Genomic DNA, 24329 nt, shown 5'->3' with positions numbered 1-24329 from the left:
ACATGAATGTTTCCCAGAGGATGAATCCTATTGACGGAGGTCGTCGTCTTTTCCTGTGACGTGTAAATGTTGAAGTTTTAATTCATCCAGTGCTTTAGTTTTTTAGTTTAAATCTTCATACCTGTCGTACTTTGTGCTACAGGAGCTGTTGTATACTACACTGCTGCTCATAGGGAAGTGAAGGTGCTGCTGTGTGTACAGTATGTAGCCTTCAATCAGCGCTACAAACACATTTATTGATCATACTTGTACTGTGGATTAATAAGTATTGAGCTTCAACATCCAAAAGTTAACAGTGTTATTGTCAAGTTTCCCCCACTTGAAAGGGCAGCTTGCTTCAGAAGATTTTAACTGGACTTCACTCAATGACCAGGAATCAATTCTTTCTTTTCTTTCTTTTATTTTGAAGAGTTGTCATGGCCAAAAGCAGGTGAAAAACCTTAAACACAAACACAAATAGATCAAGAAAAAATAATAAATCAACATAACACAAGATCAAATAATTGATTTTAACCTTAATCTTAAACAACTAGAAATTAATCTGAAGAATATGTAGAAACAAAACCCATATTTAAAGCAACCAAAATGAAATAAAGACATTATCACTCTCAATGATAATTTTAACCTTAGCAGCTTTAACCTCCTATAAACACGCACAATCCATACTTTTAACTTTTTAACCTTTTAAAGTCTTTTAAAATACATTACATTTTTAACTCTTTTTAAACCTACATAATTTCAAATATATGACATTTTTAACATGATTTATTAATTGACATTTTACCTGAGTTTGATACCATGATTTACTACTTTTAAATACACACATTTTAACATGAATTTAACTGCATGATCCACTAAACTACTGATCATTTGTGAATGTAAAAGCAAAGTGATCAAACGAGCTAATAGTAAAAAGTTTGTCAAGAGGATTAGAAATAATTTGCCAACACCGTTTCCTCACCTTCACACTCACTCCTACAATATCGAACTGTGATGTCTCACACATACACAAAACACACAAACTTACACACAAGAAGACGAGAGAAAGTCAGAGGTGTCTTTAAGTCTAAGCGTGTGTGTGTGTGTGTCTGTGTGTGTGTGTGTGTGTGTGTGTGTGCTTCTTTGGACGTCTTGCCAAGTAAATGTGCACCGACATGCAGCCTGAGGGGAAGCATGTCGTTTCTCCATGGTAACCATACCAGACGGAGACGCTGTCATGGCAGCAGGTTGCAGCAGAGAAGCAGCCAAACACAAATGAAGACACTCGGATCTGACTCAGTTTCCAAAAGCACCTTGAAGCTAATGCTAGTTAACACTGTGTGTGTGTGTGTGTCTGTGTCTGTGTCTGTCTGTGTATGTGTGTGTGTGTGTGTGTGTGTGTGTTAACTCATCTGATCTTATCTGTGTATTATCATAAACGCTGATGCAGCGCTGCCGCCCCGTTCACTGATACATCCACTGCTTTAAATCATCATGTTTTCCAGCTGCTGTTGTCTTTTTTTTGTTTTTTTTGTTGAATATTTGGTAACACTTTATTTTAAGGGGTCCTTGTTCCTGTGTATCTACCTAATTAATTATAGTGTAATTACCTATGTAACCGTATGTAATAACATGTACTTACATTGTAAATACATTGTGTATTTTCATGTACTTACAGGTCCTTGTTACACTTGTAATAAGAAATGCCAAAGTGGCCTCTCTCTTTGCACAAGCATTTCTTATTACAAGTGTAACAAGGACCTATAAGTACACTAAAATACGCTATGTATTTACAATGCAAGTACATGTTATTACATACGGTTACATAATTACACTGTAATTAATTAGGTAGATACACAGGAACAAGGACCCCTTAAAATAAAGTGTTACCGAATATTTTATTTTTGCTTTTTTTTTCAAGAACAAAGTTACAGTAACAAACTGACACAACATAATCAAATCAGGGGAAAATGCAATGTCCACAAGGTGGCAAAGTAAAAATCAAATGAACTCACAGTGACAAGACAAGAGAAAGTGGGGGGAAAAAAAAAATAATGACAGTAATAAATGAATAAATACATTGAGTACATTATACCATAATAATAAGAGATGTTGAGAGAGACATAGGGTAGCATCACTATTCATAGTTCATGCTGCTGTTGTGTCTTATATAAAAAGTGGAACTGGTGTTAATTGCTCCAGAGAGAAGGAAGAATATTTTCCGTTGCTAAATTGCACCATTTCCCCACTTTGTTGTCAGATTTGTAAATAACTCTGTTGTGTAACCCCTTGTGTGTAAATTGTGAATTATATATAAGAAAAGGCATTAATGTGGTTTCTTTTTGTTGTGTTTGTGTGTGCCTCAGGTGCAGCACCGCGTGTCGGGCCAGGTGATGGCTCTGAAGATGAACACCGAGGTCACCAACAGGGCCAACATGCTCAGGGAGGTGCAGCTCATGAACCGGCTGTCCCACCCCAACATCCTCAGGTTTATAGGAGTGTGTGTCCACGAGGGGCAGCTTCACGCCCTCACAGAGGTAACACACCTGCACCACTGTGTCGTACTTTAACAAAAATAAATAAAAACCAGACTCTGGATGGATCCACATCATATATCAAAATCTCAGTTTACGGTCTAGTGCACATTTAGATGTTACATAAGTGGAAGAGAACGATTTCCGTGTTGGTCCACATGTCGACCGTCCCCTCTCAGCTCCTCTCGTTAAGACATTTATGAAGTGAGATGATTAATTATGCAGCAGGATGACGTCTCACCAGGGAGATTCACTCAACTCTCGTCAGCGTGTTGCTTTTTACAGCGGTCATGATTCATCATTTTTATTCCCAGCCATCTTTCTTTTTCACATTTTATGAGTTACTTCTGTTTTTAAGCTGCCTGAAACCTAAAACAAATTGATTAAACGCTTAAATCGTTTGTTTTTGTAATTTGTTCTTTTTTTTAATTTTAGTTTGGTGCCTTTTTTATAACGGTCTATCTGTATCTGTCTTACATCTATTCCCTCGCTGCTTGAACACTGACGCTTCAGATCTCTGTACTGAGACTGTGGGTCAGGCAGGAGGTCGTGACATTTCACCTGTTTCCCACATGGGATCAGTTCACCTGTTGGTGTTGCCACGGTAACCGAGCAGGACAGTAGAGAAAAGGAAATGGATGAGAGGAGATAAGAGAGGGAAGGTGGGGGGGTTTGGTGCTCTGACGTCAACAGTGGAAAATGCATTTGTTTGTTTGTATTTCTAAAGCTTTTCATCGTGTTGTATTGATCTGAAAGGTCAGGGAGTTTCACACAAGGTGATTATTATCACTATCACTGAAGAAAACAATGAGTTCATTGATGAATTTAGCTGATGGACACTGAAACACTCTTATGCTCTGGTTATTTTAGGCTATAAATGTCAAAAGGGACTTTTCCTGTTTGTATCAGTATCATCATTGTCCAAAGAAAAACAAAACTGCATGCAAATTACCCTTCTGTTTGACCTAGATGGTCGATTGAAAGTGTTAGACACTCCTGACATGTAAGAAGCTCAAACCACTGGATGTTTGGTATTAAAGGAATAGTTCACCAAAAAAATTAAATTCCCGGGGAGGGGGGTTCGTAGTCCAACGAAAACTTTATATGAGAGTAATAGCGCCCGACACAAAAAGGTCCAGAAAACTACACAAAAACCATATAATATTCCTCCTTACTGCTCATCTGCTGCAATATAAGTGTCCTGAAGGGATATCATCCAGAGTTTACTCGAAACAACTTCATTTAGGAAATTTTTACAGCCTAAACAGTCCTGTATTGAATTTGCCTGGGGCGCAATACAGGACTTAAAAGCATGTATAAATAAAAAACTATTATAATCAGCATGAGGGTGAATTTCATTTTTTTGGTGAACTATTCCTTTAAACCTTATTGATATAAAAAATGTCAAGAAAAGAGCAAACTCTCACCATCACACACACACACACTGTGCATCACTAATAGATCTTGTGTTGTTGTTGTTTTGTCCTGCTGGTCCAGTTCATCAACGGCGGGAACCTGGAGCAGCTGTTGGGCAGCGACGTGTACCTGTCGTGGAGCGTGCGGCTCCGCCTCGCCCTGGACATCGCTCGGGGGCTGCGCTACCTGCACAGCAAGGGCATCTTCCACAGGGACCTCACCTCCAAGGTGACGACACACACACGCATACATGCACCAGTGCCCATGTGCAGTACACACTTATACACTCACGCATCACTGAACATCGGCACAGAGCGACGCTCCACCGGGACGCTCGCTGCTCCTACGGCGGCGATACATGTGTATCACACGCACTGATGCACAGAGAAGTGCAGTCGCTCCAGGTTTTAATGCTCAAACACACACACTGACATGATAAAGGAGGTAAAACTAGATTATAACCTGAAGCCCCAGGATGAGATTGGCCCTCAGTCAAATCTTAGACTGTTGAAATGGCACTTCGGCTTTAGCTTCATTTCCCAAACTCGGTGGAGTTTTTTATATCCCATGTGTTGCTACTTGCTTCAAACACAGTTCTCAGGCCCCTGAGGTCTCATTCACAGTTTCATGTTTCGTCCTGTCGGTGATCTGGTTTTGTACGAACCAGCGCCAACATGAGTCCATCCACATGAGATATAATAATAGAGCCTGAACTGTTTTATTTCTGGACATAATTTCCCTTCTTACCATGCTCCCTGTCTTTATGCTGTATAGATAAGGTGTACAGTTACATAAAAAGCTATTTTTCTTTTTATAAAGAAGCATTTTATGGAGCTAATTATTCTGGGAAAGATGTACTACTGTTTTGTTTAGTTAGAAAACTAAAAAAAACTAACTAAAGTTAACGCCCCCCCAAAAAACATCCATACACCTTTTGAGCTGCGAGTTTGCAAAGGAAACGTTGACGTGCTGGAAACAGCTGCCGATTAGACTGTGGTCACATCGCTGCTCCGACACTGACACAGTGAAATAATAAGACCGTTTGTTTCTGACGGACGGGTAAATTGTAGCTGTGAAGGAGCAACAACGGCTGAGAACGGCCAATGTTTCCCAAAAAAACATACAGATGTTAGCCTGACCTCTGACCCCCTCTGTTGCAGAACTGCCTGGTGCGCTGGGACGGCGGCGTGTGCTCGGCCGTGGTGGGAGACTTTGGCCTGGCGGAGAAAATCCCAGATTACAGGTGGGTGTCCCGTCCCATTCATCATCAAATCTTCTTTCTTCTATCAACACGGAGCGATTAGATAAGTCACGCTCAATAAATTCTCACGCCTCATTCCTGCACATCTGCCTTTGTCTCTTGTTTTATCTGCCGTATCGCCACGATATCTCCCGCCGCCCGGTGCAAAGTGTTTTTTAGAAAGCGCCTCCCTCAGCTTCTCTTTTCCTCCGATGACACACAATCACACGCAGAGAGAAATGAGACCCATTACTCACACAGACACACAGTCAGGTTTTTCCAGAGTGTGTAGGCAGATGTTGGAACTTTTATTATTATTATCATTATTATTAATATGGTGGAGGTTTGTTTCAGGGGGAAGGAGGCAGGACAGACGGCAGCTTGACTCACGGAGGTGGCGTTAATATTTAATCTGAGCCGGCCGTGACGCACCGCGGACTCTCCTCCTCCTCCTCCTCCTCCTCCTCCTCCTCTGTGTGTGTTTGCAGCTGTGTGATTTTTAATACCCACTGACATTTATGTGGCTTGTTTTGTTTTATTTTTTTATTCCCCGGGCATCAATTCACCGCTGACTGTAAGCGACGAGCGGAGTTACAGCCGTCCTCTGATGTGTGTTTTTATTTTCTCCAGCTGGTTTTCCAGTGACATCATGTCTCTCTCTCTCTCTCTCTCGTACGTAGTGTCGGATGGTCAAATTCTTCACGTTGCTAAAAGTAGAAACGGTGGTGGGGGAAATATTCCTTTTTTTATTTTTCCTATTTTTTTTTTTTTTGCTACAAAGAAGGAAAAAGTCCTGATTTCAACATTTAACTGGTGCAGAAATGTCGGCAGTAAAACAGCAGTGAACCGGGCTTGTAAATAGTTTGTCACTCAGGGGAAGAAACACGCTCATCTCCAGGTTCAATAAAAGTTAAAGTGATCAGAGTCTGAAATCCAGCGTTAGTTCCTCAAACCGTGATGTCTTTTTAAAGCGATAGTTCAACATTTTGGCAGATTGGCCCATTGCCATAATCCCTATCCCTAGAGTTGTTTTCGAGGTAAATGCAGAGTCTGCTTGCCGAAAAACTGCCCCTGACCGTGGTTTTGCATGAATTTACCTCAAAAACAACTCAGTCTAATATCGTTCCGTTATTATCTCATAGCGTGGTGAATGTGCAGGTCACAACTTGTCCACAAGAGTGTTTTGGAGTTGTTGGATTGAGTATTTGATGAGGGAAACCAAGAAATCCCAAATAAGCCTCTGTAGCGTAGCTCTGAACAGCTTGCAGCTCTGCTCCGCCGTTCTAAAAATAGCTTGCACCGACAATTAAAGATAACAAACCTACTGCTATGACTATAGGGATTATGGCAATGGGCCAATTTGCCAAAATGTTGAAGTATCCCTTTAAATCACAGTCTTTAAAGTTAGAAGACGTAATGATGTAGATGTTGTATAAACTTTGCTCACTTTTAAACTGAAGTCTAGTAAAATAAACCATCTGCTGAACATGGAGGAATAATGTCATTGAGGCGGTAGTTCAACATTTTAGGAAATGTGTGTTTTTACTTTGTTTCTTGACCAAAGCTGGATGATGACGGCTACAGTGGCAGGATTTCATCTCCATCCAAGTTGCATTACGTTATCAACAAACACAGTTTAATCTAACTAATACAACACAAATCGTTGTGTCAAAGAGCCGACAAAGCTGGAGTCCAGTCAATGAAACCAGACTGGAGGTTTGAGTTTGAGCCCCTCTGACTTATTAAAACAACATTCGCATTATTTACAGTTTTGCCGTTTCACAGGCAGAATCTGATCTTGTAAAAACTGATCTCAGAAGAGTCATGATGAAGAATAGTTTGGTTTGGTTGAAGCTGAAAGGCTTAAATGGTCTCGAAGAGTTTAGATCTTCACGCGTCCGCTTGGACAAAGTGTCTATAAATGGAGATCGAGGAGCTCGGTAACAGCTGGAGGCTCCAAGTTATGATTTGTTGTTAGTCACTGGAGCTGGTTCATAAATCATGGAGGGACGGCTGCATGAAGGTTGATGCCTCTGCTGCTACGAGCACAGACCTGATGGAGCAGCGTCATGTGACGACGGAGGGAGGGAGGACGGAGCGGCATCATGACCTGAGGGGGGGGGCTCTGATTGGGTGTAATGTCACGGTGTCGGTCCTGCAGCAGGACAGTGACCCTGAACATCAAAGTAAATCCACTACAGGGGAAAAAAAAAACTTCAAACAGAGAAAATCCACTTTTTTTTTTTTGGAGTCGGGGCCCAGATCTTAATCTTAATCCAGCGGACGGACGACGCTGTGGACTGACCCGCGGAGACCTGCTCACACCAGACACCCTGAGAACACGTCTCTTTTTTGGGGCCATATTTTCTTCTAGAAAATGCAACAGAGCAGTGAACAACACAAAGGAAATGGGACACAAGACATTTTCAGACTGTTTTTTCTTCCCTATTTTTCTATCCCAGTTTGGGACCCCCATGGTCCTTCTGCCAACCCTCCACGGGACCCCTTCAACAAAGAACAACCTAGTTGTTGGTGTGAGAAGCAGTGTTTGCCTGAAGAAGGTCCTTAGACCAAAATGTTGCTATATTGCTAATATTTGTGCAAGGTACGCAGTAGTAATGCAGGATTCCTCTTTTTACAAATCAGTCCAGATCAGCTGATCCTAGTGCGACGCACCTGTAAACAACAGATGTGTGAAGACGCCTTTTACTTGGTATGAGAAGCAGGGGGGAAAAAAGGAATGCATGAAGAGAAATATATATATATATAGATAGATAGATAGATAGATAGATAGATGAATGATAGTAACTTAATAAGTAAAGAAAAACATACATACATACTGTACGTACATACATAAAATAAGTGTACAGAATAAAAAAGTAGAATAGTCTGAGAATAAATAAATAGATAAATGAGCAAATATTATAAATTAGGCCCCTACTACGTATAAAAACACTCGCCTCCATACATGTCTATGAGGTGAAGGTGGCCTGAGAACACGTCTGAGCTGAAGCTGCTCTATGAAGAACAACGGCCCAGTAATTACACCCCCCCCACCTCCCCCCACCTCCCCGACCCATTGTAAATGTTTAATGGTCGCGTTTAATAAAGACGCAAAAGGTTATAATGGTTTGTGTGACATTAGCCGAGGGACATGGCGTCTACGCTTGGATGGAGGTCTGATTTTATGACCAGAGGCTTTACGGACCTCCCGCCCCCCACCTCCACCCCTCACCCTCTCCACCCCCTTCACCCACCTCCCTCCTCCAGTGTCTAAGCTGAGCCGGGCCGATCACCACCTGGCTTCACACGTAACTCAGAAACGGGAGCGGCATCAATCTTCTTATGCAACAGCAAATAAACACATCTGCCAAAAAAACTCACGGCCAAATATTCCCCCCTTCATCATCATCATCACCATCATCATCATCAGATGAGTTGTAATTAAGTGCATAACTTGCACAAAGGCGCTTTTTTTTTGTTTTTCTTTCTTTTGTTTCCCAGCGTATCGCGCTACAACCTGAACCTGCTCGGCTCCACGTCCGTACAAGTCCTTTTTATGATTGGGACGATTATTTCTCCATAAACAGTTTTGAGCAGGCGGCCGATGATGATGATGATGATGATGAAGATGATGATGCAGAGCAGCCGCTGAATAGTTAGGATGTCGAGGCTTAACCTTGAAGAAACACAGCAGCGACACACACACACACACACACACACGCACACACAGCTGACACACACTCATGTCCCGTCAGCTCCTCTGGTCTGCAGCCGTTTAGCAAACACACGACGTCTTGCTGAGACGAGACAGCTGCCACTGTAACCTGGCCTGCCCTTTTCCTCTCCGTGTGTGTGTGTGTGTTTCCACTGGTTGTGTTTGTTTGTGTGCCTGGCCACCTTTTATGTTTACCCAAGTGTGCGTCATTGTCGGTGGAGGTTTGAAAAGCTCTGTGGGTTTTCGTGCTTTTTGACGAAATCTTAGTTTCTGCTTTTATAACATCTCCTTTTTAAGACGTGTGAAACGAGCATGAGGCTAAAAACAAAGCTAACACTTCTCCCATGTGAGCTGGAGGCCTCCACCTGACTGTGTGCGTCTGTGTGTGTGTGTCTGTGTGTGTCTGTCATTTTTGCATTCCTGCGCCTATCTATCTAAACGTGAAGCCTGTGTTTGCTCCGGTGTGTGTTTTCCAAAGCAGCTGGTGGATTGTGGCCTCGTCGTCGTGTTTGCTCTTTATTTTAGTCAAACACTGACGGATCCTGCAGCCAGAGAACGGACCATGTTGACAACCCTTCTTTGTGTGTGTGTGTGTGTGTGTGTGTGTGCATGTGTGTGTCACCAGTCTGCTTGTGGCATGGGAGGAGAGAGGGAAGGAGAGGAGATGAAGGGGGTTTAGGGAAAGCACTCCAAATAAGGTCAAACTATTCCAGTCCTCCTGCTTTTCTCTCGGCCTCCCTGAATCTCTCTCAGAACGAGTCGCTCCTGTCCTTCGTGCTTTTTACGTCCTCTCCAGTCGTTCTTTAATTGTTTTGTCTTCATTTCTTTTTTTTCTTTTTTTTTTTTCTTCCTTCTGCTGCCGCTTTCACTACTCCTGATTCGGTCGGACCACTTCTCCAAATGTTGTTTACATTGGGAGCCACGACCGTCTCTGCATCACTTCCCCCCTGTTTTTTTTTTTTTTTTTTTTTGCAGTATCATGGCCCACAGTAGCAGATGGAAATAGCACAGAGAGGAAGTATCTGCCAGCAGGGTGTGTGTGTGTGTGTGTGTGTGTGTGTGTTTGCGCACGTTGTCCTTGCACATTCTTGTCTTCCTTCCTTTTTATTCTGCTTAAATTTCACAACCATATCGCTGCAAAACTGAAAAACACCGAGGGTTTCTTAGATACAAAGGAAGTACACACACATGCACACACAGGTTTTTCGGCTCATAAAAGCCTCTTGATTGGGTCCTGTGTTAATGAAATGGAGCATGATACCTGCTCTCTGACCGCTTGTTTATCTGTGAAGTCTGCAGACAAACATCATCCTGGTGCTCAGACCTGTGTAATTCAAGCCCCTTTTGTTTATTATTGAATATTTTCTCTGTTGTTTGGTCCAAGAAAATGTCAGAAAACAGATGTTAGATAAAGACACGGGCTCTTAATTAAAGTGTAAATGTGCTCATCTAACTTCTAGTCTAATCTAGTTTATTGTCCCCAGAGGCAAATCTGCTGTGTTGAGACAGAAACATTAAAACTTAATAAAACCAAAAGATACATAATGATGATAACAAATGCTTCAACCCAACATGTGATAAATCATCCAGATCGAAGATCAAAATCTTCAAACAGCTGCTTTTATCTGATCAGTGGCTCAAAAAGACGCCAACGCAGCGAATTCATCAGAGATAATTGAACTAAATACTTTACACAACAATTTCAAAATGTTCAAGTCGACGCACAAATACAATGAAATTCTGAGCAATACGTGTTTCTCAGATTAACATAAGCAAACAATTTTGTCCATTCACACCTTTTTGAAGACAGCATGTCATAAGAACTGGTGTTCGATAGTCGATATACATGTTCATCTGTTGAAAAGAAACGTTAGAAGAGGCCAAAACAAAGCTGAAACATAGGATGAATAATCATCATTATAATAATAATGATCATGGCGGTGCACACAGCTGCAGCGGCTTCTGGCTTTAGGTGCTCTTTATTAGTGTTTTTTTGTATCTGTTTTGTGTTTTTTTTTTATTGATCAATGGAGGTTTGTGTATACTCTGTTGTTTTCGTTGAATTCATTTATTCCTACACTTGATATTTAAATATAGGAATTTTGTATTTATTCTGCAGTTTTTCTTTTAATTTATTTAATTCCCTGTGAGTGCACCTTGCTTCCTGAGGCAGGATCCATAAAACTGAACAGAACAAGATCCTGTTTAACTCGTTTAACTTGTCTATGATATGATATTATATTATTAATGTTGGTTTAACGTCTCACTTTCCCCTCTCTCCTCTCTTCTCCATCCTTTCCTCTCCTCTCTGCAGTGAGGAGGAGGACCAGGAGCCGCTGGCCGTGGTGGGCTCCCCCTACTGGATGGCCCCGGAGGTGCTGCGAGGGGAGGTGTATAATGAGAAGGTACTGACGGATCCTCTCAGCTCAGGTTGCTGCAACAGTTCAAGGTCCACAGTGGGTGTGACGAAAGCTGCTCAAATAAACCCCCCGGGAACCAGGCAGTGAAATAAAGCAATAAATATTAAATAAATCAGTTATTATGTCCACGGCAAACAGGAATCTAGTTATATAAGAGCTGCACTGCTTGGCCTGGGTTACTAATATTTTTCTGTGTACGCTTGGTGGAAATCTTGATTGCCTGTTAGAGCTGCATGATTATGTTTCTATGGTGTTGCATCACGTAGTCGCTCTGAGCTTCAGGAAACTACAGACAATTATAAACCAGATCAGAATTTAGATTATATAGAAAAAGACTAAAAATAAATACCAATCCACATAACTTGCATAGTTGTGTTTTTGAGAGCTGCCGTCTGCAATAAAACTTAGAGAGCACAGTTAAAGAAAACTCACGTGTTCCTCTTTATTTTTGATTTTATACAGTTTAGTCAAATGAAAGTGAAGTGAGAAGTAAAAGATATGAGTCATGTGGCGTCTTCCTGTTTTACTTTATGTCATCTTCACCTTCTTTAACCTTTGTGTGTGTGTGTGTGTGTGTGTCTTCTCCCTCTGTGCAGGTGGACGTGTTTGCGTACGGGATCATCCTGTGTGAGATCATAGCGAGGATACAGGCCGACCCCGACATCCTGCCGCGCACTGAGGTGAAGCCCCCCCACCGCTCCTTCATCATCACATACTCATCATCATCTCTCATCATCCTCCTGTTTATATAATCAGTGTTTGTATTTCAGCTGGTTGTGAAAGCACGTACATGTGTCAAAATGACTCGCAACAGTTGCAACAGGTCGGATATGATTTTAGAGAAATTATGTCAAATTGTAGAAGTCGAGTTTCTGCTGCTGATCGCGATCAGGGACAAACAGGAAGCTGATTTTCTTATCTCGATTGAAGCACTGCACGTTTCTAAACTTGTAAACAGGCCTCAAATTAAGTGAAGAATGAGAGCTGCAAAATGAACTGCAAATATTTCTTCAGAAATGTATCGTTAAAAAACATTTTATTTGTTAGATATCCAGGTTTATTCCAGTTTGACATCTTCTGCCACAAAACTGCACATGTAGTAATAGGTTAATACTTGTATAAATACTGTGTATAAGTTGTATGTAGTGTAGATTAAAGGTGCAGATTCAGTATTGAATTGTTTTTGGTGGCACAGATGATGGATTTCAGGGTTTTACAGCAAAAATCCACATTTCTGTTGAACCCAGTGTAAAACCTCTTCATGTTTTCTTCTTGTGTGTGTGTTTTTCTCTGCAGGACTTTGGTCTGGATGTGGAGACCTTTCAGCAGATGGTGGGAGACTGTCCTCCAGACTTCCTGGATCTGGCCATCTCCTGCTGTAATGTAAGAAACTCAGTGCACTGATTTTTATTTATTACCAGAAATGTTTTACACCTAACCTCTGGACAGAAAAGTCCAGAGCGAGATGTGACACAGAAACACGCCCATAACACTCCCAACACACACATCACAGCAGAGTAAACGGTCTTTAAGTGAAGAGAACAAGGCGTGTATTTGACCTTGTGCTCCTGTACTGCGCCATAAAACTATCACTGCTCTCACACAGGGAAACGAAAGTAGAACAACAAATCATTCAATACGGAGAGTGGGCTGAGTTTTACTTTCTGTAAATGGCTCATAAACGACAAAGGAGCAAACAGGGATGAAATAATAAAGTTTAATAGAAGGAAACGCAGCTTCTGTTGCTCTTTCATTCCAAGATGCCAAATATTACTGAAGAACTGTATGAAAACTACGACTATCACTTAAAAATTACAATTAATGTAACTTAGAGGCATCTTTTAGGGAACCCAAGGACACTCTCTACAGCAAATGAAGCATTTAGAAATGTAAACAATATAAAATGTATGAAAGAAATGTTCAAATGTGCATAACAAATAATTTGATCCATTATACCACATGATTATTTGTATATATCATATAGAGCATTGTTGTTTTAATGGCTTGGTGACGTCAGGTGTTAGAGGTGCTGAGTCTCCTCTGTCCGTCCTGCTCTTGTTCACTCTGTCGTCTCTCTCTCTCTCTCCGTCCCGGCAGATGAACGCAGCGCTCCGTCCGTCCTTCTCCCAGATCGTAGCCGAGCTGGAGAGGAGACAGGCCGAGAGGAAGCAGAGGGACGAGCCGGCGGTCAAAGGTCAGTCACTCACCTGCAGGCGCACCTGAGAGTCGACGGTGCTCGTTTGTGTAAATCACCACAAAATGTTTTACCTTGTCCTTGGGTTGTTATTGTCGTTTGTGTGATTGTGTACAGAGTTTTAGTCTATTCTTATAAATAACTGTATATATTCTTGAAACATTTTTGGTACAAAACTATACGTTTTTCTTATATTGTTTTTATATTTCTATATTTGCATATTTGGTAAGCCTTTAATTTACAGGCCACTAATTACATGATAATATCAAGAAATAGCCAAGAAATAACAAGTAATTGCATCATAATGTCAAGAAATAGCCTAGAAACTATTTCATAGTAATGTCGAGACATATACTGTAGCAAAGATATAACAATTGGAAAAATTCTGGCCTTTCCCAAAAAATTCAAAGCATGTGTAATCTTTTGTTTTTATGAAAAAGATGACATTACTATGAATTTGACCATTATTTCTTGGCTATTTCTTGACATTATCATGTAGCCTAATTAGCGGCCTGTAAATTAAAGCGTTACCAAATATTCTTCTACTTTTTAACCGTGTATGTTTCAAATGTTTCTGTAACGACAACGTTTCCCATGTGGGATAAATAATCCGTCTTACGTTTTTGTTTTCTGTTTTAAAGCTGCGTCTCCAGCTCTCGGCCCCCTGCGGAGACGCTCCCTCTGCCTCCCGGCGGACCCTCGCCTCTCCCGCAGCAAGTCGGACATGCTGCACCCGGACACGCCGGTGGCCCCTCCCACGCGGGTCAACCCCTTCTCCCTGCGCGAGGACCTGAAGGGCGGCAAGATCAAGCTGTTCGACACCCCCAGCAAGTCGGTGATCTCGCTGACCTTCACCCTGCCGCCGCCGCCGTACTGCGACGACTCCGGGTCGGAGGCCGACGGCAGCGGCGGCGGCGACCAGCCCCGGAGGCACCGGCGCTGCCACTCGCTGCCCTGCACGCCGCCGCCGCACCTCACGGCGGCGCCCAGCACCGTCCTCACCGAGGAGGACTCGACCTCGGAGACCAACGGAGAGACCAACGGCGAGAGCGAGGAGGACACGCTGCTGGGGGAGGAGACGGAGACGGAGGAGGAGAAGGAGGTCGGGGGGAGTCGGAGGACGGGGAGGGGGAGGGGGAGGGGGGGTCGGCAGGAGGGCGACTCGGGTCTTCCTCTGTCCCTCGAGCCGCTGTCGCTGGACCAAGACGAGGAGGAGGAGGAGGAAGAGGAGGAGGAGGAGGAGGAGGAAGAGGAGCCGATGGACTGCACCAGTTCTCCAGACACACAAGACAGCACTTCATCTCCGTGCTCCGGCTCCTCGCCGCCGCCCTCCCACTCCTCCACCCCCCTCCAACCCACCACCACCACCGCCCCCACCGCCGCCGCCGCCGCTCCCTTCGCCAACGGCTGGGGGTCGGCCATCTCCAACGGGCCGCCGTGCCTCCCCCCCCTCACCCATCTGGACAACAACAACGTGGTCGTGAGTCGACCGCTGGGCTGGAGCAGCTCCACCACTAATAACGCCGCCGCCGCCACCACCACTGGCGCCGCCACCACCAACAACAACGGCTACCACTCGCCGCCCAGCAGCGACCCCGCCGGCTCGTCGCCCTTCGGCTCCGGCAGCGGCCGCTCGCTGTCGCTGGACCAGGAGGAGGTGGTCTCCTGCCCCGGCTGCTGCCTCGCCGGCCTGCGCTTCCCCTCCGTGTGTCTGCGAGCCGCCGCGCCGCCGCGCAGGAACCCCTACAAGAACCTGAACGGGGACCACGCCGCCTCGCGGGGGCTGCTCTGCCCGCCGGGGCCCAAGGGTCTGCCGCTGCTGCCGCCGCCCTCGCCGACCCCGACCAGCACCACCAGCAGCCTGGGGGCGGAGCCGGGGCGGGCGCTGCCGGGGGCGCAGACATAGACAGAAACTCGATCATCGTGGACTCATCGACACCAAAAAAGAAAAGACGCATTAAAAGACACATGTGGAAACACCTGCAGCGCTTCCCTGGAGATCAAGTGGGGTCTTCTCTAAAGTTTGCACAGATTTTAACACAGCAATACCCCCCAATACCCCAAACCCCAAACCCCCTCCTCTCCCTCCGCTCGTTCTCCAGACTCACTGCTCAGGTGGCGGTTTCCCTAAAACACTCCAGACTCTAGACAACGACGCTCTCCTCTAAAGCCGAGCCGTCTCTGCTGGCGACCCTTCTCTGGTTTGTTTCTGTTTCCTCCCTCCCTCCCTCCACGCTGTGTCGCCCTCTGCTGGGCTGAGGGCGACACACACACACACACACAAACACACACACTCGCACAGACACACTCTGAGATGTCAGCTGTGCCTGTTGAAACCTGACGAACGAACGAACAGACAATCGATCGATCAGCAGCATCCAGAACTGATCAGCATGTACAACACTCCAGTTTGGGGCCCAGGCCGGTTAGATCCTGTATATTTGCGGATGTAAAGATTCTTACAACTGATGATGATGATGATGATGATGATATTGATGATGATGATGATGAATGTTAAGCTTAGTATTACTGTTGCAATGATTTCTTTTGATGTTTGGTGCTGTTTCTAAATGAACAGGCAGTTTTGCTTTAATGTCTTTAATTATCAAGAGGTGTATAGTTCCCTGCTGAGGTGTGTATGAGTGAGTCCGTGTGTGTGTGTGTGTGTGTGTGTGTGCGTGTGTGTGCGCTGTACACCGTTCTTATGACTATTTTTGTTGCTGTATGATCTGTCGGCCCCTCCGGTTGCCTGGTTAAGCACTTCACATGTATTACTGTTGTTAATAAGGAAGCTATTGATATCATTATTATTATTATTACCTTTTTTTTGGGAATGAATGGTCAAAGACCTGCTTAAGAGATGTACAGATTCTTATTATTTAAAGATGGCATTGTTGAATAAAAAGATAGAATGCAGTCATGGTCTCCTGATGTGTTTATTAGAAATATTGATCCAGATCTCTCACATTCTCTTATATTAAAAAAAGGCATTAAATAACGAAAAGAAATGCAAAATATAGGTGATATTGATCCAGACTTAAATGTATATAAATAATTATGTGATAATGTCAAGAAATAACAATTAATTCTATCATTATGTATAAAAATAGCCTAGAAATAACAAATAATTACGTGATAATGTCTAGAAATAGCCTAGAAACAATGTCATAGTAATGCCGAGAAATATAGCAAAGAAATAACAATTGATTGCGTAGAAATAGCCCAGAAATAACTGACTGTAATTGACAATTGCAAGGACTCGGTGGAGAAAACCAAAATCCAAAATCAGTGTTTTTAGTCCCTGAATTCATGAAACAACTTCATCTTCTGCCTCCAACTCTCTCACTCTCTTCATTTTTCTCCTGCTCCCTCTCTCTCTCTCTTTCTTTAAGGAGATTACAGCCTTTCATCTCTCTTACAAAATCACCCAGCCTTCAATTAAATCCTTATCTCTCTCCTCCTCCTCCTCCTGCACCTCGCTGCTCGCTCCAGTCTATCGCTCTCCCCTGCAGCTCAGTGCAAGTGCTCCTCACTACTGTCTCTCTTTTTTTCTTTTCTTTTTTTACAGGTGTGTTTGTCCTGTTTGAAAGGAGGAGGAGGAGGAGGAGGAGGAGGAGGAGGAGGAGGGGTTCACTACTATTTAAGACCATTGATGTCTTGCCCACTTGAGCCAAAGGTCAGCCATGTTGCCATGAAGACAGCAGGTGTAAGCGTGGCTCCGCTGAGAGCCCAGGTGGGGCTTTGTGTCGTGGTCGTCCTGCTGCTGAATGGTGAGTAGAGTAACAGGAGAAGTTCTTGTTCTTGTTGTTTTGTACTTTTTTCTGTGGCTTTTTTTGTTGTGTTGTGTTGCACTGAGTCCATGGTCGGTCGTCCACGGCTGCAAGTGTTAACAAAGTTGTGACAGTCAAAGACTTAACAGGTCAGCGAGTATCCGTGTGAGTGAACTATTTTGGTGTACGGGTTTCGTGCGATCTCCCCAGGGTCGACTGGGTTAGTCTGTTACACCGCGGTGGAATCACTGGACTTAGGCTGCCTCCTGCGGTGGGATTGTCCCTATGCCAGTCCTAATACCACCTACACCGTGCAGACAAAGACACAGGGGTAAGTCTTAGTGTGTGTGTGTGTGTGTGTGTGTGACAGAGAGAGAGAGGGGGGGGACGTTTCTACAACTTCACACACTGTGTTTGCTGCTATAATTGTCTATTTCATTCCACAAAGTGGTGTTTTTCTATTTTTTTTTTTCACTCACACATTTATGTCTTTTTTTTCAGTATAGTTTCTGTGTATATAGTATTTATTATATCTTTTATTATTCATTGTGTATATAATATACATAAAATGGGTTTTATTGTACAGGACCAGTAACATTTATCTGTGCTGTTACACTGGGCATTTAAATATATACCACTGTGGATCGTGTGCTGATTATAAAGGCGACAAAATACAGTGTTTATATCTATTTCTAAAGAATGTGATCTTCATTTTAGAGGGAATATGAATATGATTTATGATTTTACAACAACGCTACAGATAGAAATGACACAGCTCTACTGTGCAAACAATATTACTGCAATGTAACTTTTATTGTGAAAGGCAAACCTATAAAAATAAATCACAGGCCCTGCTGTTTGGTCTGTACACTGTTTATGATACATACTGTATGGTATTTATATATATATATAAATATAGTTTTTAATGCCCTTTCAGAGTGAAATGGAAGAAATGACCAAGGTATACTTAACTCACTCTTGTATACACAGTTTCTGTTTGGAAATGTACAAGAATTGATTATAGATTCATAGAAGTTATCACTTGTCAGTAAAGACAAAATGTTCAGCAGGGCAATGAGGAGGTGAAAACTACATGATATGACTGTGTGTGTGTGTGCTCTTGTGTTGAAGGGACCCCTGGCAGGACGTGCCGTGGTGCGTTTGGGTGTCGTCCCGGAGCTGCGACGTCTCTCAGGCTTTCTCAGACTACGAGCTCTACAACATGATCCGTCTGGGCGTCCACCTCAGCCCCAGCTCCACCGTCTGGATGAAACCACGCAAGTTCGACTACAGCGACCTCAGTCAGTGACGTGGAAGAGCTGCCTGCTTTTCTTTTTGTGTCATTGTCAAATACTTATAGAAATATAGCAAAGAAATAACAATTGATTGCATTGAAATAGCCCAGAAATAATTGATTGTAATTGACAATTACAAGGACTCGGTGGAGAAAACCAAAATCCAATATCAGTGTTTTTGGTTCATTAATGAGCTCTAGTTGGATCAGGATTAAGATCCCAGTCGGAGGAGCAAGAAAAACTAACCCTGAATTCATGAAACAACTTCATCTTCTGCCTCCAACTCTCTCTGTCTCTTTATTTTTCATTAAAAATACTTATCGATGATGGACTTCACAGTGACGTTCAGCTCCTCCTGTCTCCTCAGCCTTCAGCCCCCCCTCTGTCTCCGTCTCTGTGGAGGACGAGCAGCTGCTGGTGAAGGTGCAGTTCCCCTGCGCGGCCAACAGGAGGTGCTCCATGGAGAGGTGCTGCACCATCTCTGAACTGATCGACCCCTGGACGACAGTGACCGTGTACAACCAGCTCAATCACTCAGAGCACCAGGTCGAACATGCTCCATCCTCACCTGGGAACAAATGTTGTGTCATGTGTCTCTTTAATAATAATAATAAGAAGAAGAATAACTGGTGGTTTTTGTGTGTCGTTGCTGCAGAGCCGTACAGTCTGGACCCAGGAGGTCGTCTCCTTTGTGGAGTTTCCTGGTTTGTCTCCGGGTCAGAACTACTGCGCTGTGGCCAATTTCTCCTTCCCGACCTTCTCCATGGCCGCCTCGCCAAAGTCTGTCCCTCTGTGTGTCCAGATCGTCTCTAAATCAGGTGTGTCTCAATTAACTCACAATGTGACTTTAAGCTTTTATTTTAAGGGCTTTTCAAAATAAAAGGGTCAATTAAACCAATCGGGGTTAATTGGTCATGGTCCAGATCAGACAACGTTTTAGGAAAAGGCCTCGTCTCTGTCTGTCCCAGACCTAATCCCTGGTGTTACACCGGAGTCCAAGTGAGATCCCCCGCTGGCGTCTTGGCTCGGCTCATTCTGCAGCCTCACCACCGCCGCAGCTCTGACATTGATCAGTGTTGTTTGTACCTCGTGTTAAACTTTGTGTTTTGTTGTTTTTTTTTTTACTTCTTCACAGGGCTGCTGCCTGTTCTGGGTTTGGGAGTCGTGTTGGTTTCTCTGCTCGTCGTCCCACTTTTCGTTGTGTTTCTGAAAAAACCAGGACAAGCTGCACCGGCCGCTGAGAGTCAACCCAAGACTCCAGTATGATTTATTCTCTCTTTCTCTTTATCTAACACTTTTCTACAGAGATGTTTCCAGGTGAAGGAACTCTAGTCTTTTTTGTTTTTTGTTTTGTTTCGTTAAGGCGCCTCTTCATGATCCGGTCTCTTTGGTCCCTCTGTCCCTGGTCCCAGTCGACCCTCGTGACATCCACCTGGAGCTTCACGACGACCACGTCTCCGTCGAGTCGACCTCCAGCCTCAACTCCAACTCCAACCAGGACGAGACCTCAGCCTTGGAAAACGGCTGCAACTCTCTCCATCACGACTCCAGCTCTGGGGCGGTGTACTGGGACAGCGGGGGGACGGAGATGGAGATGGAGATGGAGCTGGAGCGAGCTCGGGACTCTGGCATCAGCATCCCGCATGTGTCTCACTCTTCAGAGGAGACAGGTGCGACGAACGGAGACTGATGCATAAAGACTAAAAGAGAGTAATCTCCATCACCAGGGGTGGCGCTCTGCAAAGGTAGGTGTCAGGGTCTGTGTCAGAGATTTGTATTTGCATGTTTTCTGGATTTGAAGCACAATTGTGTCTTGCATATGTCTTTCTTGAAGGGATAGTTCAACATTTTGGCAAATTGACCCAGCAGTAGGTTCATTACCTTTAATTGTCGGTGCAAGCTGTTTTTAGAACGGCGGAGCAGAGCCGTGAGCTGCTCAGAGCTACGCTACGGAGGCTCATGGTATTTCTTGGTTTCCCTCATCAAACTCATCAAATACACAATCCAACAACTCCAAAACACTCTGGTGGACAAGTTGTGACCTGCACATTCACCACGCTATGAGATAATAAGGGGACATTACGAGACGGAGTTGTTTTCGAGGTAAATGCAGAGACTGCTTGCCGAAAAACTGTCCCTGAAGGCAACGTGCATCAGCGGTTTTGCATGAATTTACCTCTAAAACAACTCTGTCTCGTAACGTTCTGTTATTATCTCATAGCGCAGTGAATGTGCAGGTCACAACTTGTCCACCAGAGCGTTTTGGAGTTGTTGGATTGCCAAAATGTTGAACTATCCCTTTAAAGTGCAGTGTGAGTTGAGCCCTCAGATGTTAAAAAACACATTTTATGTGTGTTTGTAGCAACTGGTGAGAAAATTTCATCATAAACCAAAAACATTTCTTCTAAAAGTCTCTTGAACTTAATGTGATAAATTCAACATTTGTGGCTTTTGGGGTTGGACAAAATACAGTGCCGTGAACAAGTATTTGCCCCCTTCCTGATTTTCTTTCTTTTTTTGGATATTTGTCGCACTTATGTTTGACAAAGAGGACCCAAGCAAATATAAAATGCAATTTTTAAATGATGATTTCATTTATTAAGGAAAAAAAAAACTATCAAAACCAGAAAGTGTCACTGCTGCTGGAGTCCCAACGCTTGAGAAATGTCTTTGTAACACTTTCCAGACCTACTACAGATGTCAATGATTTTCTTGGATTTTCTTTAGATCACAGTATCATGTGTTGCTTTTTGAGATCTTTCAGCCTACTGCACTTCACTTCACTCAAACAGAAGTGATTTCTTGATTCAACGGGTCTGGCAGTAATCAGGCCAGGGTGTGAATAGTGAAATTGAACTGAAAAATTTGATTTAATCACAGTTTGTTTATGATTTAACAAGGGGGGCAATTACTTTTTTGTAAGATAATCATCTAAAAACTGCATTTTATGTTAACTTGGGTTATTTTTGTGTAATACTAAAATTTGTTTGATGATCTTAAACATTTAAGAGTGACAAATATGCAAAAAAAAAAAGTAAGAATCAGGAAGGGGACAAATACAAATACTTTTTCACAGCACTGCATTTTATGTTTACTTGGGTTATTTTTGTCTAATACTAAAATTTGTTTGATGATCTTCAACATTTAAGAGTGACAAATTTGCAAAAAAGTAAGAAATTGTAAAGGGGACAAATACTTTTTCACAGCACTGTAAGACATTTGAAGTGTTACGTCCCAAGTCGTAGGGGAACTGACACACATCCACGTGATTTGTTGGACTTCAGACGTTGACATTTCTCTGTTTCCTGACAGAATGTGTGACAAAGGTCACGAACCACAACAGCCCATCCGATGACCTCTGAGGGGGGATTAATAAAAAGTGCGTGGCTCCTGATTTTAAACACCCAGAGCCACATGACGCCTCCGTGGCTCTGACCTCCTCTGGTGAGTGAGGCGTGCCGCTGAAGCAGAAACAGTTTATCCATCAGCAGCAGCTCCAAGGGAAGCTGTTGTTTCTGTTGCACGTCCACGTCCACGGATTCGGTGAAAAACCTAAATCTGGTTGCGGTTCTCGACTCGGGCCAGTGCAAACCAGAAACTTCATAAACAAGAACTAAGAAAACTTCTGATCCCTCAACCACCACCACCTCCACCGTCACATTCAAAGCCAGCAGCAAAGTGATAACAAAGAGTAGCTGTTCCTGTCCTGCACTGCTCTGACTCACTGTTGCCCCATCGGAGGAAACCAGGAACATCTTGACATCCCTCCCTCCCTCCCTCCTTCTGCTTTGCTGGTGTTGCATTCTTTCCGCGACATTGTGGAGCCGTGGAGGTTTGGCCGTCCAGCATTGTTTGTCTCCCCCTCTGCCTTTTCCAGAGTCCACAGAGACCTGGGGGGTCGTCCATCGTCCAGAGCTCAGTGGCACCGGCTTTTATTAATAAACACACAGCAGCGCTCACGTCGTGGAGAGATGATTGATGCGTGAAGCAAAAAAAAAAATAGAAAAGGAAAAGAAAAGCTGGCGCGTGTGGATGAGCACCTGACTACACAACAGAGGAGCTGCTGTTCTCTGCAGCATCCAGAAGCAGCTCAGGGGACTTTATTTTATTTTCTACTTTTTGAAGCAACTTTTCTGAAAATGAGATGGATGAGTGTGTGTGTGTTTTTTTCTTCTTTTCTTTTCTTTTTTTTTTTTTTTTACCAAATCATCACTTTTTGTTATGATAAATAATTTTATATTGATGATATGGAGGAAGATGTTTACAAATTATTTACATAACTAAAACTTTTTTCATTTTTTTTTTGTTATCTTTTTTTTTTTTTTTTACCAATTTTAATATCATGGAAAAACAAATGATGTCACCCCAGCAGTGAAGCTGTAAAGCAGTGTTTTTCAACCTTGGGGTCGGGACCCCACATGGGGTCGCCTGAAATGTCTAGTAATCTATAAAAAATAAATACCCAAAAGAATTTTAAACTAATTATTATTCTTTTTAAAATTATGATTTAAAACACCACAGACAATTAAAAAAAAACTATATACTATACTTTCACTTTCTTGAATATAAATCAAGTTCAAATAAAATGCAGCACATAAATATATCTGAGCCGGCACCTGCACGTGATCGCCAAAAATTTGTGATGTCAAAATGGGGTCACGAGTCAAAAAAGGTTGAGAACCACTGCTGTAAAACATGCAGGTTCAAATCAGTTTCCACTAAACTTATTAAAAACATGGTTTCTGTCTTTCTCTGCAGGCCGACTTGTCCAAATTCACACTTTGGTCAGTTGAATCACAGAGAAAAAAAAACTCCCATTAAAGACAAAGTAGAAAAGATGTTGTTATATCCTATTAAATTTAAAGCAGAAGTAAGCAATATTTTTGTGTTAATATAAGTCTTAAATAGTTATATCTTCCGACGGCAATCACTTACATAGAGTGTTGGGTCTGAAACACGGGTTTTTCAGTCCCTCTGCTCTGCTCTGAGCCGAGGAGAGAACTTTTCTTGTATCCTACAAGTTTTATCCAATGAGGAGAGAGAACGGCATGAAGGGCTGTGTGTGCAGCCAAGGGATGCGCCTGAATGCGGTGACGTAGGGACGAGGACCAATAGATCCACGACGAGGGCAGGGGCTGCTAACTCCATCGGCTGACAAGAAGTTATGGTGCGTTCAAGGCAACCCGTAACGTGTTTTTCCGACCTGTGAAGTCGTACCAGTTCGATCTGGTACGAGTTCACGGGTCGGAAGTTATGAGTGGCCGTTATAGTGACTTTCACAGGTGCAACAGGTCGGAAAAACACGAGTGGGTTGCCTGGAACGCTACAAAGTCGTAAGTTGTGACTTGAAGCTGTAACTTACGGTTTCAAAAGCCTACCTGGAACGCAGCATTAGCCCAAACGACCGGATCGCTTACTTCTGCTTTAATCAACACAATAAATGCTGTTTTCTTCAAACACATCATCGTTCATCTGATCGTCTTGCCTGAAAACCACCAATGCCTAAAAACTGCAAGAGCAGATCATTGTCGGATAAACTTTTGAATACTTTGTGTATGCAAAGAGACTAAATCTGAACTTATTCTGTACCATGATGCATCACTCCTGTTTCCCAAAGCTGTGTCATGTTAAAGTGGATGTGTGTTTGTGTAGTTTTCTACAATGAGAATTAAAGAATCTGTTTATTTTCCAGATCGTTATGTCTTGTCTTGTTATGTGCTTCATTTACGATGTAAAACCAGCCAGCGGTGGAGGCTGCTGTAT

General features: G+C 43.2%; 1 protein-coding gene across 1 annotated transcript in view; it reads left to right on the top strand.

Moving 5' to 3' along the window:
- Positions 1–16392, top strand: part of tesk1b (testis associated actin remodelling kinase 1b) — a 29225-nt gene extending 12833 nt beyond the window's left edge. Inside the window, exons 3-10 of the mRNA XM_083993531.1 lie at positions 2346–2516; positions 4011–4157; positions 5090–5172; positions 11202–11292; positions 11904–11987; positions 12604–12690; positions 13405–13501; positions 14143–16392. Of these exons, the coding sequence (XP_083849657.1) occupies positions 2346–2516; positions 4011–4157; positions 5090–5172; positions 11202–11292; positions 11904–11987; positions 12604–12690; positions 13405–13501; positions 14143–15407 (2025 nt within the window). The 3' untranslated portion in view covers positions 15408–16392. The remainder of the gene's footprint in view (positions 1–2345; positions 2517–4010; positions 4158–5089; positions 5173–11201; positions 11293–11903; positions 11988–12603; positions 12691–13404; positions 13502–14142) is intronic.
- Positions 16393–24329: the final 7937 nt, after the last annotated feature.

Source organism: Trachurus trachurus (assembly GCF_905171665.1).
Source record: "Trachurus trachurus genome assembly, chromosome: 18".
In the NCBI taxonomy this organism is placed as follows: domain Eukaryota; kingdom Metazoa; phylum Chordata; class Actinopteri; order Carangiformes; family Carangidae; genus Trachurus; species Trachurus trachurus.
The sequence above is the reverse complement of the archived record's forward strand: the minus strand, read 5'-3'. Positions and strand labels throughout refer to the sequence as shown.